General features: G+C 51.3%; 1 protein-coding gene across 3 annotated transcripts in view; it reads left to right on the top strand.

Annotated features, from left to right (window-relative positions):
- SPTB (spectrin beta, erythrocytic) overlaps positions 1 to 18,709 on the top strand; it is a 128,862-nt gene that overhangs the window by 80,870 nt on the left and 29,283 nt on the right. For all 3 annotated transcript variants that reach the window (XM_081509918.1, XM_081509921.1, XM_081509920.1), the window contains exons 9-21: positions 288 to 475; positions 2,151 to 2,268; positions 3,341 to 3,499; positions 4,517 to 4,819; positions 5,730 to 5,880; positions 6,513 to 7,383; positions 8,334 to 8,471; positions 13,714 to 14,470; positions 15,098 to 15,300; positions 15,396 to 15,486; positions 16,718 to 16,864; positions 17,666 to 17,929; positions 18,307 to 18,513. In XM_081509918.1, the coding sequence (XP_081366044.1) occupies positions 288 to 475; positions 2,151 to 2,268; positions 3,341 to 3,499; positions 4,517 to 4,819; positions 5,730 to 5,880; positions 6,513 to 7,383; positions 8,334 to 8,471; positions 13,714 to 14,470; positions 15,098 to 15,300; positions 15,396 to 15,486; positions 16,718 to 16,864; positions 17,666 to 17,929; positions 18,307 to 18,513 (3,597 nt within the window). The remainder of the gene's footprint in view (positions 1 to 287; positions 476 to 2,150; positions 2,269 to 3,340; positions 3,500 to 4,516; positions 4,820 to 5,729; positions 5,881 to 6,512; positions 7,384 to 8,333; positions 8,472 to 13,713; positions 14,471 to 15,097; positions 15,301 to 15,395; positions 15,487 to 16,717; positions 16,865 to 17,665; positions 17,930 to 18,306; positions 18,514 to 18,709) is intronic.

Genomic DNA, 18,709 nt, shown 5'->3' with positions numbered 1-18,709 from the left:
GGACTTTGGGTCCTCTGGTGACTGATGTCCTGAGACAGTGGCCTTTCCAGTCTTTTACAGGGTGAGAGAGGGCAGGGAGCCGTTCCTGATCCCAAATACGGCCGGGTCCCTCCCGCATCTCCTGTCCAGCTCTCTGCTCAGCAGCAGTCTTGGGCTCAGGGGACAAAGCCAACATAAACACTCCAGGGCTTGCGAGGAGGAGGACCACCTCAACTGTGGTCCCCGTTGGCATCCTCACTGACGTCCTCACCCTTCTCATGAGGATGAGTCACAAGGTGATTCCCTAGGTAATCGACCACGCCATTGAGACCGAGAAGATGATTGAGAAGTACAGTGGGCTGGCCTCGGACCTGCTCACCTGGATTGAGCAGACCATCACTGTCCTGAACAGCCGCAAGTTCGCCAACTCCCTGGCCGGTGTCCAGCAGCAGCTGCAGGCCTTCAGCACCTACCGCACTGTCGAGAAGCCACCCAAGTAAGGGCCCGGGCACCCAGGAGGGTGGGCATCAACTGCTGAGAAACCACCTCCCAAAGGTGGGAAGGTCTGGAGAAGGGATCTGGGAGGTATATCCTGGAGGCTAGAGAGCTGCCTTTCTGTCACCTGCTTCATCCCGTCTTGTCTCCCTGCTCCCAAGCTGTCAGCCTGCAGGAAATGGGCATTGAGTAACCCCTGAGTCATAGCCAAGGGAAGTACTTTCTCAGATCCAGATCCCTGAGTGGGGAGCAGGAGTGAAATCTCAGGCTTCAGAATCTCTTCAAAGAACCTGTGCTGGAGACTTCCTCTTTCCTGTGCACCGAGCTGTAGGTTTGTTCTCTGGTAATGACCTCTGCATCTGCAGCCCCAGAGCTTGCCACGTGCAGCCTCCTTGATCATCAAACACATCCTTCTTCTTCCCTCCCGTCTGTCACTGCTCATCCATCAGCAGAGCACTTAGCCTGCCTCTCGGGACCTCTGCTCCACTGCAGTGTGTGCAGGGCCTGTGTGCACACATGCACACGCAAATACAGCCACGCGTGTGCACACACAGGCACACGCACATACACGGCATTCTAGCTCGCCTGCCCTCAGCTTGTCCAGCTCCCCTGAAACAGATTTCTAGCTCATTGGTGGTACCTGTGCTTTGTTCCTCCCCTGCTCATTAATTCATGATTTGCAAACAGGGAAGGGCCAGACACAGAGTCTAGAATGTACTATAAATAAATATCTGATTTCTGGCCTGACACTAACAATATTTAAAGTCCTAATCCAATCCAGGTAATACCTCCCGCGAGTCTACCAGGCACTGCACACAGGGGTGGTAGCTCTTGGCTGCGTAAGACAGTGCTTGAGGTCACAGCCTCCTTGACGTGCCTATAAGCAGCAGGTATATGGGCTGGCCTGGGGACCTTGCTTACCAGCTGATCTGCGGCTGCCACAAGGAGGAGGGAAAAGTGGGTAGATACTTGACCACATGCAGAAATGGGAAAACACTCAGTTACCTGGAGCTCGTCTGGACACTGGGTTTCAGACATCCATCCTAGTGCCATCATGCCCTCCCTCTGAGATCCTCCCGGAGCCCAGCCTTTCCTCCTCCCTCAGAAGCATCTGGACTTTTGGACAGTTGTCAGGACAGCCAACTCATTAGTACTCAGGTGAAAGTTGCTTTCTGTGCAATATGTTCTTACGTGGATAATGCTGCTTCAAAGGCTTATTGACTCACTCCATAAAAAACTGAGTAAAGAGCTAGTCGGGAGCCTTTAGCATTTGTAGAACAGGGAAGAATTTCTTTGTATCGATTGGTAAAACTTGATACCTACAGGAATTTCCAGAACACTTAGCCATTCCCCCATGGAAACAAATGATAAGCAAACACTGCAGTAGTTGTGTTTTCTTTGATTTATGTTGCAAAGACTCAACCCCTCTCAGTTGGTGAGTATGATAGACTAATGTTGTAACAGGTAAAACATATAGATCCTCTCTCCTTTTTTCCTTTTTAAAAATTTTACTGAAGTATAGTTGATTTGCAATGTTGTGTTTCTTTTTACTTTTTAAAGAGAAATATGCTTTGCTATCCAAGCTCCAAGATGCCAGGGTTCCATGTTTACTTAAGAAAGAAAACCTAGCTGTGGGAATCTCTCCACTTGTCACCCAACCTCCGTTTTCTTGACAGGTTTCAGGAGAAGGGGAATCTGGAAGTCCTGCTTTTTACCATCCAGTCCCGGATGAGGGCCAACAATCAGAAAGTGTACACGCCCCACGATGGGAAACTGGTGTCCGACATCAACCGGGTACAGCAGCGTTTTCCATTTCACGTTGCCAGTGGGTTGATTCAGCTCCTGATAGAAGCACAGGGAATGGTCCCTGGAAAGGGTTAAGTCAAGCCACTCTCTGTGGTGTTGTTAATGACACAGCTGGCTATTGAGGGTACTGTCTGAACCTAGCCCTGAGAGGTCAGACTCTGCCCACCATCCTTCCGTTCAGGGGTGGGGAGAGGGGCAAGATAGGAGACAGGGATGAAGAGGTTCGAACTACTACCTATCAAATAAATAAGATACAAGGACTTAATGTACAGTATAAGGAATATAGCCTATATTTTATGATAACTTTATATGAAGTATAATATATAAAAATATTGAATCACTATGTTATACACCTGAAACTAATATAATACTGTGAGTCAACTATACTTCAATTTAAAAAAAATAAAAAAGAAAAAGAGGCAGTTGCTACACAGTTCCAGCTCAAATCCATGAGAATGGAGATTCAGCAGGCTTGCCAGTAGGTTAACTGAGCTTCTCCTAATGAGGGCATAGGGAATGGTTCCTGGGTGGGGTTAAGCCAAGCCACTCTCTGTGCTGTTAATAATGACCAGCTGGCTGTTGAGGGTACTATCCAAGCCTAGCACTGAGAGGTCAGGCTCTACCCACTGTCCAGCTCTGCAGTCCCCTCTTCAGATGTCCAGAGTCCAGTTTATAGCCTATTCTCTGTAGATCCTGGATGGTTTTTAGGGAATATCGACAACTTTTAATGATGGGGAATGCCTTACGACATTTTGGAGATTTGAAGACCTACCACCACCTGGAAATTCGAGTGGAATGGTGGTGGCCATTTACTCAATAGGAATGTATTGAGCAGCCACAGAGGCAATAACACTGTATGAGACCAAGACCGATTTAGGGGAAGAGGGGCCTGGCAGGTCATGACCCGTGCTCCCTGAATCTTCAGTTGGCTCAGACAGGAAAGCCAGAAGACTAGGTTCTGCCTAGATTCCTCAAATCACTCAGTTCTGGTGAAAGAGTCAGGATGGGACCCCCAAATCCCAAGAGCTCTCCTCTGCCTGCCCCCCCCACCCCCGCACAGGCCTGGGAAAGCCTGGAGGAAGCCGAGTACCAGCGGGAGCGGGCCCTGAGGGAAGAGCTCATCCAGCAGGAGAAGCTGGAGCAGCTGGCCCGGCGCTTTGACAGAAAAGCGGCCATGAGAGAGACGTGGCTCAATGAAAACCAGCGCCTCGTGGCCCAGGTAGTGGGGGCACAGTTGGGACTGCAGATGGCAGAGGGGGGATGGAGCAGTATAAGCCTCTCCACAGGCCTTACAGCCCTGCTCCCTGTGATTGGGTGGGTCAGGATTTACATCTGAAAAGGAACTCTCCCAGATCGATTAAGTCTCACTTTTTAATTATTTATTTTTGGCTCTTCTGGGTCTTCATTGCAGTGCACGGGCTTAGTTGCAGCATGTGGGATCTTAGTTCCCCTCCAGGGATTGAACCTGGACCCCCTGCATTAGAAGTGTGGAGTCTTATCCACTGGACCTCCAGGGAATTCCCTATTAAGTCTCATTTTAGGAAAGAGCCACACAATCCAAAAATGGCCCCAAAGGTTGTCTCACATGAGCCAAGAGCATCACCCAGAGCCAGAGTTCAAGTCGACATTTCAGGGGTCCTCTGGGGGTGCGATGGAAGCCGTGCACTTTATGGGTGTCAGACAGATCCCTTGGACTCTGGCCTTCAGGACTGTGTCACATTTCACTAGCTAAACACTGACCCTGGGACTCGTTCTCCATGAGAGCGTCTGTCCCTTCCCACTTCGACCTTGGCATCAAATTAAATTCCATCGAGAAGGGGGAAAGCAAGCATTCTGAAAGAACTGGAGAGTGTGCAGGCGCCCCAGAGAGCACAGGGCAAGCCCTCTGTGTGCAGCGGCAGGGTTTCCGGTGAGAAGCCCCTTCCTGCCCAGAATGGGGCAGGTCCGCTCCAGGCAGGGTGGTGAGTGCCAGCAGGTGGGAAAGAGCTCCGTTAGTGATAGTCACCCAGTGTTACACCCACACGGATGGCCCAGTGAGTAGAATCATGAGCTTCTTGGAAAGGTTCTTATGAGACATTTAGTCTTTGGAACTCATCTCTGATAAGATAGGCTGAAAAAGATGGCAGAAGTAAATCTCATGCAGAAGTTGCTCCTAAAGGACCTGCCGTTCCTCTGTGCTTGGGGACCAACCAAGGGGAGCCTGACTGAGCTGCCTGTTTTCCTCCCTGGGGGACAGGATAACTTCGGGTATGACCTGGCAGCAGTGGAGGCTGCCAAGAAGAAGCACGAGGCCATCGAGACAGACACGGCCGCCTACGAGGAGCGGGTGCGGGCCCTGGAGAACTTGGCCCAGGAACTGGAGCAACAGAACTACCATGACCAGAAGCGCATCACGGCCCGCAAGGACAACATCCTGCGCCTGTGGGACTACCTGCAGGAGCTGCTGCGGGCCCGGCGCCAGAGGCTGGAGAAGACGCTGGACCTGCAGAAGCTCTTCCAGGACATGCTGCACAGCATTGACTGGATGGACGGGATCAAGGTGGGCCCGGGCACCCCTGCCCCACCCCCCGCCCCACCCCGTCCACCTGGGGCTTCAGCGAGCTGTGCTTCTGTAGGCACCTCCCAGCCCCACGGCCCTGAATCAGAGCAGAGCATCTAAGGCAGCAGAGTGTCTGATGGCATCTGCCTCTCAACAGCTTGGCTCGCTCTGCTCCAGTCTGCTGTATCCCCGGTGATCAAGAAATCTGGGGTTCATAGTTACACAGGTGCCAGCCTGCAGGGCCTGAACGAGACAGACCTCCCTCAGGAGCCTGGAGAATCGGGCTCTGAGTAATCACGATCTGACTCTAGTTGGCATCCAGACATTGGCATCCAGGGCCACTGAGAAGTCTGAGTCTCCTCTCCCACTATCACAGTGGCTCTCAACTGAGGACACACATCAGACTAACCCGGGCTTTCTTTTTTTTTTTTTATGATTTTCTGATATAGGCCATTTTAAAAGTCTTTATTGAATTTGTTGCAGTGTTGCTTATGTTTTATGTTCTGGTTTTTTGGCCCTGAGGCATGTAGGATCTTAGCTCCCTGACCAGGGATCAAACCCATATCCCCTGCACTGAAAGGTGAAGTCTTAACCTCTGGACCATAAGGGAAGTCCCCCATGGAGCTTTCTTAAAATACGTATACCCAGACCCCATCCCTGGGGCACACACGGGCAGATTGAATGTAGGACTTGAACTCTTGAAAGATGCTCCCTGGATGATTCTGATGGGCACCCCCAGTGGGAACTCCTGCTCTGTAGCCTCCTTCCCATTGAAAAGCTGCATTTTCCAGCTACATCTGACATGCTGGTCCCCAGTGCCATGGACCCTCACTTAGGAGGGTTATTCTCCTAGCATGTGGGTCTCTTCACCTCTCCTTACTCCCTCTACCCTGTCTGTCCTCTTTGCCAGGGTCACCTCTTGTCTGCTGAGTTTGGGAAGCACTTGTTGGAGGTCGAGGACTTGCTACAGAAACACAAGTTGATGGAGGCTGACATTGCCATCCAAGGGGACAAAGTGAAGGCCATCACCACAGCCACCCTGAAGTTTGCTGAGGGGCCAGGTGAGGCTGCGGGTTGAAGTTTTTCTGTTGAGGCCTCTGGCCCAGCACTCCGGCACCGCGGGGTGGATAAATCTAGCTGTAGAATTCTTCCTCTTTCATCAACACGTGGTACAAGAACAAAGTTTGAGGGAGAGCAAAATTCTCCAGAGAACAGGCAACTGCTTCGGTCATCTATTATCAGAAAGGTGTGTAAGCACCAAGAAGGCATTCTTCATCTTTCATTCTCTTGGCTAGTTCAAGTTATGGTGGAGACAAGCTAGGTTTATAGCTTCCGGTCTTAGATAGGTGACCCCTGCTGCCTCTCGGAAGGATCACCTGGAAATTAATGCCTGGGTCTTTTTAAAAATAATTTCGCATTGTGCATTTCTACTGAGAGTTGATCCAACTTTTAACCTCTCTTAGTCCTGGAGTTTTAGTGGGAACTAATCCCACTAATTCCCGAAGTTTTAGTGGAAACTCATTATAAAGAACTAATTAAAAGCCTATCCTCTGAGCAACTGAGGCCTCCTGCACCCAATCCCAAAGCCCCAGTGAGATGGCAGGTTCTAGGTGGTGTGGTTCTAGATCTGAAGCTTGCCAAGAGATGATGAAGCCCTTATTCCCTTTGTCCTTCCTCTTCCCATGCCACCCAGGGTACCAGCCTTGTGACCCCCAGGTCATCCGGGATCGTGTCAGCCACCTGGAACAGTGCTTCGAGGAGCTGAGCAACACGGCAGCTGGGCGCAAGGCCCAGCTGGAGCAGTCCAAGCGGCTCTGTAAGTTCTTCTGGGAGATGGATGAGGCCGAGAGCTGGATCAAGGAGAAGGAGCAGATTTACTCGTCCCTGGACTATGGCAAGGACCTGACCAGCGTGCTCATCCTGCAGCGTAAGCACAAAGCCTTTGAGGATGAGCTGCGCGGGCTGGATGCCCACCTGAACCAGATCTTCCGGGAGGCTGAGGGCATGGTGGCACGCAAGCAGTTTGGGCATGAGCGGATTGAGGTCCGGATCAAGAAGGTGTCTGACCAGTGGAATGAGCTGAAGGACCTGGCTGCCTTTTGCAAGAAAAACCTCCAGGACACTGAGAACTTCTTCCAGTTCCAGGGTGACGCGGATGATCTGAAGGCCTGGCTACAGGATGCCCACCGGCTGCTCTCGGGGGAAGACGTGGGGCAGGATGAAGGGGCCACACGGGCCCTGGGGAAAAAGCACAAGGACTTCCTGGAGGAGCTGGAGGAGAGCCGCGCAGTGATGGAGCACCTGGAACAGCAGGCGCAGGACTTCCCCCAAGGGTTCCAGGATTCCCCAGATGTGACCAACCGGCTGCAGGCCCTCCGGGATCTCTACCAGCAGGTGGTGGCCCAGGCGGACATGCGGCGGCAGAGGCTGCAGGATGCCCTGGACCTATATACAGTGTTTGGGGAGACAGATGCCTGTGAACTGTGGATGAGCGAGAAGGGGAAGTGGCTGGCCCAGATGGAGATCCCGGACACGCTGGAGGACCTGGAGGTCGTGCAGCACAGGTCAGAGCTGGCCCTCCCCTCTCACCACCCTCTACAATCTGCGCTCCTAGTCCCCAAACAGCCTCCAGATGAGCAAGGCTCTCTCTGAGAGGCTGTAGGATGGCCTTTGTCACAGAGGCCAGGCACCAAGAGTCACGAGTTCCCACCTGGCTCTGTGGTTTTGGGTACTTCACCCCCAGGGCCCTTCCCAAAGGGGCTCTTTCTAGTCTCAGTGTTCGATGACTTTTCAGTGACAGCAGCCTTTGCTCAAATGTATTGTATATGGAACCCCTGATATATAACACAGAGGAAAGCAGAGGGGACATGATTAAGGGGGAGGTGAGAGGCTAGACCCCATAAGCTGTGTCTTTCGGTGGCAGTCCCTAAACCACATAAACCCTCAGGGGCCTCAGAGACCAGTTTGTCAACCGTCAGCATCCTGAGTACAGAATCCAAGGAGGTGAGGGAAAGAGGCCACTCCTTGATCCTGCCCTGGTGGTCCCATGCTGGTGCTGGAGGGACCTGGGCTCTTATCTCAGAGGGGTCAGCTTTCATAACACAGGATGCCCACAGCCTCAGCAGCACTCCCTTCTCCTCCCCAGGATGGAGCACCTGGCTAGGGAGGTATCCTTGAGGTGGAGGCAGTGAAATTAGGGTTCATGAGCAGCAGCTGGGCCAGTGGAGGTGTGGTTGGTGGTTTCTGTGGCCATAAACACTACCCACACATCATTTTTCCTCCATCTCTGTTGAGGCATTGGCCTGTATAAGGAACCAGGTCTCTCCTAGCCTCATCCAGGAAATGCTAAACCATGAAACTGGACCCATGAACCAGAAAAGAGGGAGTGTCAGCACACCTTTCTCCTTTCTCCCTTCTTACTTGGTGGAAGGAGGTGGAAGGAGAAAGCAAGGGTGGGGCAGAAAGCAAAAGCCGCCGCTGCCTTAGCAATCCTCATTTTCTCTGTCCACATCAGGTTTGACATCCTGGACCAGGAGATGAAGACATTGATGACTCAGATTGATGGCGTGAACCTTGCTGCCAACAGCCTGGTAGAGAGTAACCACCCACGCAGTGCGGAAGTGAAGAAGTACCAGGACCGCCTGAACACCAGGTGGGGTGTGGGGAGGGCTTGGAGATGGGGGCTTCTTTTCTGGCACATCTGTGGGGGTGTGGCCCAGAAGTCGGGAGGCCTGCTATGCGTGCCAGGTTTATACCCTCAGAGTTCCTGCCTCCATTTGCCATGGTCTCCTTCTGACCCTGGAGCTATAGCCCCAAGGAGGAGGGACCTGGGTGGTGACCAACCCAGGGAGAGAGATGTGTTCACAGAGCTGCAGTGCTATGCCTGGGGTGGGTGCGTGCTGAGCAATGGAGGAAATGCCCTGAGTGCATCCACAGTTAGAATCAGGCCACATTTCCCCAGACGTTCTTAGGCAGGGAAGATTGCTTTCTGAGAGCTCTTAAGTACTGTCCATAAAAGAAAGCTCCTGGTTGTGCCAAAATGCAGCATCGATAATGAGACTGGCTTGAATGAAGAGGAGAATTAGCAAGAAGCCTTGAGCACACGTCATGGCCAGAAGGAAAAACAGGCCCTAAGGAGCCTTTGGAGAGGGACTGCTTTCAGTACAGGATGTAATTGCCACGGGTTCCTTGAGGGTCTCTGAGGACAGCGCATGCACGCGTGTTCCGTTCGGTACCCTGGGCTTTACATGCAGTGCCATATTCACTGCCTCACCACTGCCCCAATCCATTACCCCACATTTGCGCCTGAGCCCTGCTCAGCCCAAGGCAACCTGAGAGGTGGGGTTAGGGAAGACTCGGCTGTAAAGAAAAGGAGCAGCACAGGGGGTTTAAGAGGAGGCAAGGGGTAACCCCCTGATACTTGGGAGCTGCCAGATTGTCTCAGTATCCAAAGAAGGGGGCTGTAGTTCAGGAGGGCCCTCTGCCAGCTGAGGTTTATGCCGAGGAGGAGGATGCCTCCTGTTCTTCTTTAGGCTTGGAGGTAACAGTGATGCGTGTGTGTGTGTGTGTGTGTGTGTGTGTGTGTGTGCACGTGTGTGTGTGTGAGACAGACAGGAAGAACTTGTCAGCCAGTAATCTGCTGCTTTGAGGCGCTATAGTCAGAGAATGCCGTTACAGACCCCTAAGCCATGCACTGTCCTAAGTGGAATACACCAAGGTGCTTGCCATCCTTAGGGAAAACCCGAGGCCTGAAAAGGTAAGGTGGCTTTCCATTACATCTGAGAGCTGAAAGCTTCCTGAGCCACGCATCCCAGACAGCCTGCATCCTGCACAAATGCTTCCTCCCCATGTAGCCCATCCCACTTGGGGTCAGTCCCTTTTGTTAGAAAGATGGATCTCATCATGAATGCAAATCTGCCTCCTTGAAATTTGTACACATCGGTTCTGGCTCTGCCTGTTAGAGATATTGAAACTTACTCCAGTTCTTCTTCCACGTGATAGCTCTTCTACTATTTCTAAAGACAACTGTCCCCCTTCACCTGCACCCACGGTCCTGCCTCCATGTGGGTGCCGTTCTCTCTACAGGGTCCATCCTCCTCCAACAATATGGTCTAAATCGTGCTTGTTTTCAGGCCAGTACAGTTTTCTCTCCTCCACAGTTTGCAAAATGAAAAAGTATCTTTCCCTGACTGATTTAGAGTTTCACTCTCTACCTTTTATTATAATTACTTTCATCTTTTAAGAACTTTTCTACTAGACTGTAAGTGAATGAAGAGCTGTATCTTATAGTGTCCACAGTATTTTATACAGTGCCCATAGTATTTTATAGTGTCCACAGTATTTTATACAGTATCTATGGTATCTTATAGTGTCCATGGTATTTTCTAGTGTCCACAGTATCTCATAGTGTCCACAGTATCTTATACAGTGTCCATGGTATCTAATAGTGTTCACAGTATCTTATACAGTGTCCACGGTATCTAATAGTGTCCACAGTATCTTATACAGTGTCCATGGTATCTAATAGTGTCCACAGTATCTTATACAGTGTCCACGGTATCTAATAGTGTCCACAGTATCTTATACAGTGTCCACACTATTTTATACAGTGTCCACGGTATCTTATATAGCGTCCCAGCTCTGAGCGCCAAGATCTTATTGTCTGAGGCTCCCTCTGACGGGAATATTCTTTTCACAGGTACCCTCACTCCCACACGTTACTCAGATCTCAGGTTACATGTCCTTTTCTTGGTGCAGTTCACACTGACCACCCCATTCACATTATCACCTCCTCCTTCCCATCCAGCTCCTCTGCCTCAATCCCATTTTCTTGCTTCCTCTTAATTTTAAAGAATTTTTAAAATTGTTTATTTATTTATTTTTGGCCGCGCTGGGTCTTCATTGCTGCATGCAGGCTTTCTGTAGTTGCAACAACTGGGGTCTACTCTCTAGTTGCAGCGTGCAGGCTTCTCATTGCAGTGGCTTCTCTTGTTGTGGAGCCCAGGCTTTAGGCATCTGGGCTTCAATGGTTGCCACCCACAGGCCTTAGAAGTTACAGAAAAAGGGCTTAGATACCCCCCAGCATGTGGGATCTTCCTGGACCAGAAAGTGAACCCATGTTCCCTGCATTGGCAGGCAGATTCTCAATCACTAGACCACCAGGGAAGTCCCCTTTTTTTCCCCTTTAAATTGGATTTTTAAAAACTGTTTATTTGGGGGGTTTTGGTCACACCACGTGGCATGTGAGATATTAGTCTTCCAACCTGGGACTGAAGCAGCGCCCCCTGCATTGCAAGTGCAGAGTCTTAACCGCTGGACCACCAGGGACTGGTGCTTAACTTTTCTCCACTGTACTTGTCACCACTTGATGGAGTAAACACTTACTTGCCTCTGCCCATTTGAATGGGAGCACTTTACTTCATTCATGGTTCTATCCCCAGAGCCTAGAACAGTGACTGATACAAGACACGTACGTGATGGTTCTGTGATGTAACACCACGAGTGACCAAGGACAGAATGGAAATGTGCCAGGCTCGCACACCTGAGTCATTCAAGCACTTATTGAATATGTGATTACCTCACACCATACACATTCTGGTTGACCAACATTATCTTATAATATCTTGGGCCCAGGACCACATCTGGACTCCTGACATGGCCTGGCCAGTACTGCCTAAAGCAGCTTTAACAATGTTCCCCCTTTTGGAGACAGCGCAGGGGAGGGGAAGATGGGCTTGGGAGGCAGACTAGACCCAAACATCACCCTGCCCCCTATGTGGCCCCTGCCTGGTGGCTGCAGTGAGGCCATACCAAGAAAAGCCTGGAAAGTCACCATAGGACCTCCTTCCTAGGGGCACTGCCAGACAGTCTCCTGTGGCTTCTGGATGGAGCTAGGAGGCCTCCCAGCCCTGGGGCACCTCGCTTTCCTTTCACAGTAGTTTCAGACCACCTTGGGGGGAACCTCCAGCCCCTTCCCCTTAACATCCAGCCTCAGCAGCATCCCTGTAACAGGCACAAAACTCCCCAGAGGTCGGGAGCCTTACATCTGGGCTCTTCTCCCCTCTTTCCTGGAATTTCCCATCCTTTTTCTGGGCTCATCCTCCTCTCTCTCTCTTGGAATTCCCAATTCTTCCCAGCCCTCCTCCCACTGCTTTGCAGATCTGTCTTCCACCTCCAGACTGAGGTCACCCTGGGAATGCCTACAATGCACTCTACCCAGTCCATCTGCCTCCTCCCTCTACCTCCATCCCCAGCTGCCCGGGCTTCAAAGATGAGTGACTCAGGGCCTCATCCTTAAATAGCTCACTGCTGGTGATATGCTCATTGAAGCACAGCTCAGATGACCACCGTGAGACCTGCTCTTACCACCCCTCCTGCTCCTCACAGCTCCCTTAGACCTCTTGATGCCTGGTGTGTGCTATGTACGTCATACTTTATACTATTGTTGTTTGATGAGTTTATCGTACTTTCTTTCTAACTCATACACTCCATGGAGCAAAGTCTGGCTATGACTGTATCTTCCCTAAGGCCCAAAGCCAGAGCAAAGTCTGGCTATGACCATATCTTCCCAAAGCTCTTCATAATGCTTATACGTTGTGGGTAATCAAGAGAGATGAGCTCAATTAGCGACTGCACATTCAGCATACTCTCATGTGCTCCTAGGTCACAGTGATGCAGGATGAGTAAACCCAGGTCCAGGGGAGGTGTCCCTGGTGGTGTGGGCCCTGGCCACTGAGCAGCTCTTTAAAAGAGGCTTATTGTGGGCTGCAGACCAGTCACAGGATATCTGCCCAACTTCTGCACACTCCCCAGGTTCATTCCACATTGCACGTGAAGGTTAAGATGATGTTTTAATTACAATCCCAACTTCTCCTTCCCCCTTCCTCTTCTTCTTCCTTCTCTTCACTACGACTCTTTTCTTTGACAGCCATGCTGGCTTTCCTTAGACCCTGGGCACTTGGAACATGGTCTTAGACATTTGTGTGGTTCCTCTGGGGCAGCTGGGATCCTGTGTCATAAAGCTTTCTTATGGTTGATAATGGGGCGTTTGTAATTATTTTCAGTATAGGCGTACCTCAGAAATAATGTGGGTTCAGTTGCAGACCACCCCAATAATCAAATATCAAAATATCAATATCAAAATAAAATGAGTCACACACAAATTTGGGGAGTTACCAGTGCATTTAAAAGTTGTTTACACAGTATTGTAGTCTACTAAGTGTGCAACATCATTATGCCTAGGAAAACAATGTACAAACATTAATTTAAAAATACTTTATCACTAAAAAACGCTCATCCTCTGAGCCTTCAGTGAGTCATAACCTTTCTGCAATAGTAACATCCAAGATCACTGCCCACAGAGCACCATACAAGTATAATAATGAGAGAGTTTGAAATATTGCAGTAATTACCAAGATATGATAGAGACGTGAAATGAGCAAATGTTGCAAAAATGGCACTAACAGACATTTCAACAAAGGATTGCTGCAGATCCTTGATTCATAAAAGAAAACAAAGACAAAAGCCCCATAATATCTGTGAAGTACAGTAAAACAAAGCTCAAAAAAAATGAGATATGCTTGCATTTCAAAAAATCTGGGAAATTGTATGTTTGCCTGAATTTCAACTACATATAGAGCTTACATACAGAGCATCACATTCCTTTATTGATGGTTAAAATAACATCACAGCTCACCTCCTGCTAATGGAAAGCTCTGGCAGTTCTGTTGCCTTGGTCTAAATTGGATAAACTGACTCATCACAGTTTGCTGGAGAGATGACTCTTTTTTCAGTGTGCAGGTTCTATCAGGGGAGACTCTGGTGGGAAATCTGGAAGGGACACCCTGTGGGAAGAGTTAAGGAAGAGGCTTTCTGACTCCCGTCTCCCTCGGCAGGTGGCAGGACTTCCAGACCATGGTGTCCGAACGGCGGGAGGCAGTGGACTCGGCCCTCCGGGTGCACAACTACTGCGTGGACTGCGAGGAGACTGGCAAGTGGATCATGGACAAGACGAAGGTGGTGGAGTCCACAAAGGACCTGGGCCGGGACCTGGCGGGGGTCATTGCCATCCAGCGCAAGTTGTCGGGGCTGGAGCGTGACGTGGCTGCCATCCAGACCCGTATGGGCACGCTTGAGCGGGAGTCACAGCGGTTGATGGCATCACACCCTGAGCTGAAAAAGGACATTGAGCAGAGGCAGGCATATGTGGAGGAGCTGTGGCAGGGCCTAAAGCAGGCCTTGAAGAGCCAGGAGGCCTCCCTGGGAGAAGCCAGCCAGCTTCAGGCTTTCCTGCAGGATCTGGATGCTTTCCAGGCCTGGCTATCCACAACCCAGAAGGATGTGGCCTCCAAGGACATGCCTGAGTCCCTCCCGGAGGCCGAGCAGCTCCTGCAGCAGCATGCGGCCATCAAGGACGACATCGACAGGCACCAGGAGAGCTACCAGAAAGTCAGGGTGTCTGGGGAGAAGGTGACCCATGGCCAGATGGACCCAGAGTACCTACTCCTGGGCCAGCGGCTAGATGGCCTAGAGAAGGGCTGGGACGCCCTGAGCCGGATGTGGGAGAGCCGCAGCCAGGCCCTCACCCAGTGCCTCGGCTTCCAGGAGTTCCAGAAAGATGCCAAGCAGGCTGAGGCCATCCTCAGCAACCAGGTAGGGAGAGGCACTGGGGGCTGGGGGCATCTCTCAGGGCAAGAGAGAATTTGTAGGTTATAAGTCTGCAGAAGTGCTACAGGGCTCAGGTATCAAATTGTGCTTTTCTTAGATTCTCTCTAATTCAGGGGACAGTCCTCTTTGTTCCTTATCATGTGCCCTTTCCAGTCCCGTGTCCCAAACTGTGTCTTATTCTTGGGCCAGTTAGAGAGGCTTGTTGTTGTTCTTCAGTCGCTCAGTCATGTCTGACTCTTTGTGACCCCATGGACTGCAGCATACCAGGCTTCCCTGTCCTTCACCATCTCCTGGAGTTTGCTCAAACTCATGTGCATTGAGTTAGCAATGCCATCCAACCATCTCGTCTTCTGTTATCCCCTTCTCCTCTTGCCTTCAGAGAAGTGAATTTTTCCCTGGTGGCTATCCTTCCATGTGGCTTTGAGCACCCTGCTCATCAGGTGCCCTGAGCAGGGGCAGGGAACAGGACTCAGGGACCTTCCTCCTTGCACAACTGCAGGGGGTACCATTCATTCTGTAACCTGCATGACTGCACACAGTGCTCCTGCCTGGCAAGGGCCCCCTCCTCCACCTCCTCACCTCCATGCCTTATCTGGAAACTTGCTTTGACAGGAATATACCCTGGCTCACTTGGAGCCCCCAGACTCCCTAGAAGCTGCAGAGGCCGGGATCCGAAAGTTTGAGGATTTCTTGGTGTCTATGGAGAACAACCGGGATAAGGTTTTGAGTCCTGTGGACTCTGGAAACAAGCTGATAGCTGAGGGGAACCTCTATTCAGACAAGATCAAGGAGAAGGTGCAGCTGATTGAGGACAGGTACTCTCTGCCCCGAGGGTCAGGGGGCGGAGCCAGGTAGGGTAGTGGTGAGTACTCAGCACCCTCGTGACTTGTGGTTCTGGCTTCCCTTGCAGGCACAGGAAGAACCACGAGAAGGCCCAAGAGGCCTCAGAGCTTCTGAAAGACAATCTAGAGCTCCAGAACTTCCTGCAGAATTGCCAGGAGGTAAGGGTCCAGCCAGGCTGGCCACTTGGTGGGAGATTCCCTCTAGAAGCACAGTGCCCTGGAGGTGGGAAATCTTTTCTAACTCAGGGGTCTGGATTCCATGAGCAGGGAGCTCTGGGCTCATGACGGCTTAAGTCCTTCATCCTCTAGAATCTTTGGTTTCACAAAATTTTTTTTTCAAATCTGTAAAGATATCTTTTAGTTCGTCAAGTCTGGGGCAAGATTTCTCAAAAAATGGCCTGAGGACTATCTGTATTAGAATCACCTAGGGCCCTGGTCAGGGTTGGCCTGGAAGTCCTGTGACCCTTGCATTCATATAGGGCCCAGTGTGTACAAGGGCTTCATGTTTGGTTTAATACTCTGCTGTTGCCATCTTGCAATTCTTAATAACTTGGAATATTTCCATTTTACACCAGGTCCTGCAAATTATGGAGCTGGTCCTGGCTCTAGTTAAATGCAGACTTCTGGGCCCCAGTTGGGCCCAGATGAATCAGAACTTAGGGGGTGAGACAGAGAGCAGCATTCTCAGCAAGCCTTTTATGTTGGAGAACTGCTGAGTCAGAAGGTCTTCGCTCAGCCTGGGGTGAGCTGTACGGGAAGATCTTTGCCCTGCACTCCTAGGTCTCTCCATGAACAGTGCTTCCATGTGGAATGGGGCTCCCCCTGACATTTTTGTTGCTTCCATCCTCGTACCCCTTTCCTCTCAACTCAAATGACTTTGTCCTCACCCACCTCTGCCCTTGGTACAAACCAAGCTTGGTGTAATGCCAGGACATCTTGGAAACATGAGAGACTCAACAGTTCTTCCTTCACTGTTATTATAGGGCCTGCCCTTGGCTTTGTCCTCAGATAACATTTTCTCACCCTACTGCCAAAGGGGGGGTTTATTCATCCATTCAGTAAACACATGTTGAGTTATCGCAGTAGGCCAGGCCCTGTCCTCGGTCCTGGAAATGTGGAGAGAAGTGTGAATATCCCTGGTGTCTTACTATACATTCTCTAGAGGGGAAGACACAATGGTGCCCATGTTTCAGCCCTGAGACCACGCAGGTTAAGTTTCCTGTGCTGGGAGTTAGGGATCCCGAGTCGGAAGGGAGTATTCTCCTGTGTTCATACTTCCTCCCCTTGGCCTTCTTCTTCTGCAGCCAGAGGTGGGCAGCAGGTCCAGCCATGAGCCCCTGGCCAAAGAGGGACACTCAGGGACTATGGAACCCATTCTTTCTGCCCACAGCTCACTCTCTGGATCAACGAAAAGCTGCTGACATCTCAGGATGTCTCCTATGATGAAGCTCGAAACCTTCACAATAAATGGCTAAAGCACCAGGCGTTCATGGCAGAGCTGGCTTCCCACCAGGGGTGGCTGGAGAACATTGACGCGGTGAGCAGAGCAAGTGGTGGGGTCTCTGCCTGGGCATCCTTCCTTGAGTGGGGCTGCACGTGAGGCACGGACACTGGCCCGGAGCTTGCCGAGCTCCATGTGAAAAACTTCTCCAATTAGTAATTAAACCTTGGAACTCCTGATAATCCAATGTTGTTAAGCCTGCACAGAATGGGGGCCTCCTTTGGGTCACTTGAGTCTCAGGACAGTGCAGGACACTAAGAACACGGAGCCTGTGTGTCCAGTGCCAGGACGGCAGTAATCTCTTGTCTGCCGTCCATCATCCTCACCAGGATGTCCTGCCCAGAGGCAGGGGGATCTGTGAGATGAGCAGAGTGGGCAAGGGACTACTGACCCTCATTGTTTGGATGCGCAGAACCACCAGGGAGTTGTCATTCATAGCAGAGGTTCCGTCTGTAACAAGCTTGTCCAGGGGCCCAAGTTAAAAATATGGCTGGAGTCAGGCCTGGGAAGAGAAAGAGAGGAGAAAGAGGAGCCTCTTGCTCCTGTGGCTATCTGGAAAAAGCAGGCCTGGGAGCCACACGAGTTTGTGTCCATCATGGTTAAGCATGCAGGCTCCAAGCCAGGCTGTCTGACTCCTTAACCTCCACGTGTCTCAGTTTCTGCTGCAAATAACTCTGGAGGTACAGAGTTTTTCAGCTAAGCCTCACCCAAGTTCTAGGCAGATCCATTGCCTTACCAACCTCCTCTCAGTTAGCCCTTGGCAACCACCTGGAGCAAGGCACTCTCCAAGGATCCTCTCCAAGGTCGTAGGGTGAACACCTCTCCTTCTCCACACAGGAAGGAAAGCAGCTGATGGAGGAGAAGCCCCAGTTTGCGGCTCTGGTGTCGCAGAAGCTGGAAGCCCTGCACCAGCTCTGGGACGAGCTTCAGGCCAACGCACAAGAGACGGCTCAGCACCTGTCAGCTGCCAGGAGCTCCGACCTGCGCTCGCAGACCCAGGCCGACCTCAACAAGTGGATCCGGGCCATGGAGGACCAGCTGCAGTCGGACGACCTGGGCAAGGACCTGACCAGCGTCAACAGGATGCTGGCTAAACTGAAGGCGAGTGAACGGGTTGCAGACTGGGGCTGTTGGCATGGAGGGAGTCTTGGCAGCAAATCTGCAACCTGAAAGGGAGTACCCTCCTGTCCCCTTAGCTAGGCTGGCTTTATCACATCTCCCGGTTTGTAACCCAGCTCCTATCCTCTGTGGTGGGTAAGACAGGGATGGATCCAGACAAGGTAATAAAAGCGTGCATGAGAAGTATAGCGTAAGTGCTCAGAGGGGCAAAAGATGAGGTGGGGGCAATCCAAGAAGACTCCCTGGGGAAGGCTGAGCTCAAGCCAGGTCTTGGAGGATCGGTGGGAGGTGGACGATGAGGAGGAGGAGGGGCTGGCAGGTGCCAGGGCCGGTGCCGACACCATCCTCTCATGTCCCAGCGCGTGGAGGACCAAGTGAACGTGCGCAAGGAAGAGCTGGAGGAGCTGTTCGCCCAGATGCCCTCGCTGGGAGAGGAGGCAGGAGATGAAGACCTGAGCATTGAGAAGCGATTCCTGGACCTTCTGGAGCCCTTGGGGAGGAGGAGGAAGCAGCTGGAATCATCCAGAGCCAAGCTGCAGATCAGCCGGGACTTAGAGGATGAGACAGTGAGTGGGCGCAGCAGCTCCCCCTTCCCCAGCTGTCATCAGGGTGGCTGGCTGCTGCCCAGGGCAGTTCTTGGCAGCAGACGTCTGGTCATCTCACCACCTCATTTCATAGGGTGGTTGTAATGATTACATTAAACATAAAAGTAAGCCAGTGCCCTTTGAAGGGTGGCTTGCTCATGGACTTTAGGGGCCAGAC

Source organism: Giraffa tippelskirchi, chromosome 7 (assembly GCF_054371585.1).
Source record: "Giraffa tippelskirchi isolate mGirTip1 chromosome 7, T2T-mGirTip1v1.2.pri, whole genome shotgun sequence".
Classification (NCBI taxonomy): domain Eukaryota; kingdom Metazoa; phylum Chordata; class Mammalia; order Artiodactyla; family Giraffidae; genus Giraffa; species Giraffa tippelskirchi.
Note: the sequence above shows the minus strand (reverse complement) of the source record. Positions and strands in the feature narration are given on the sequence as shown.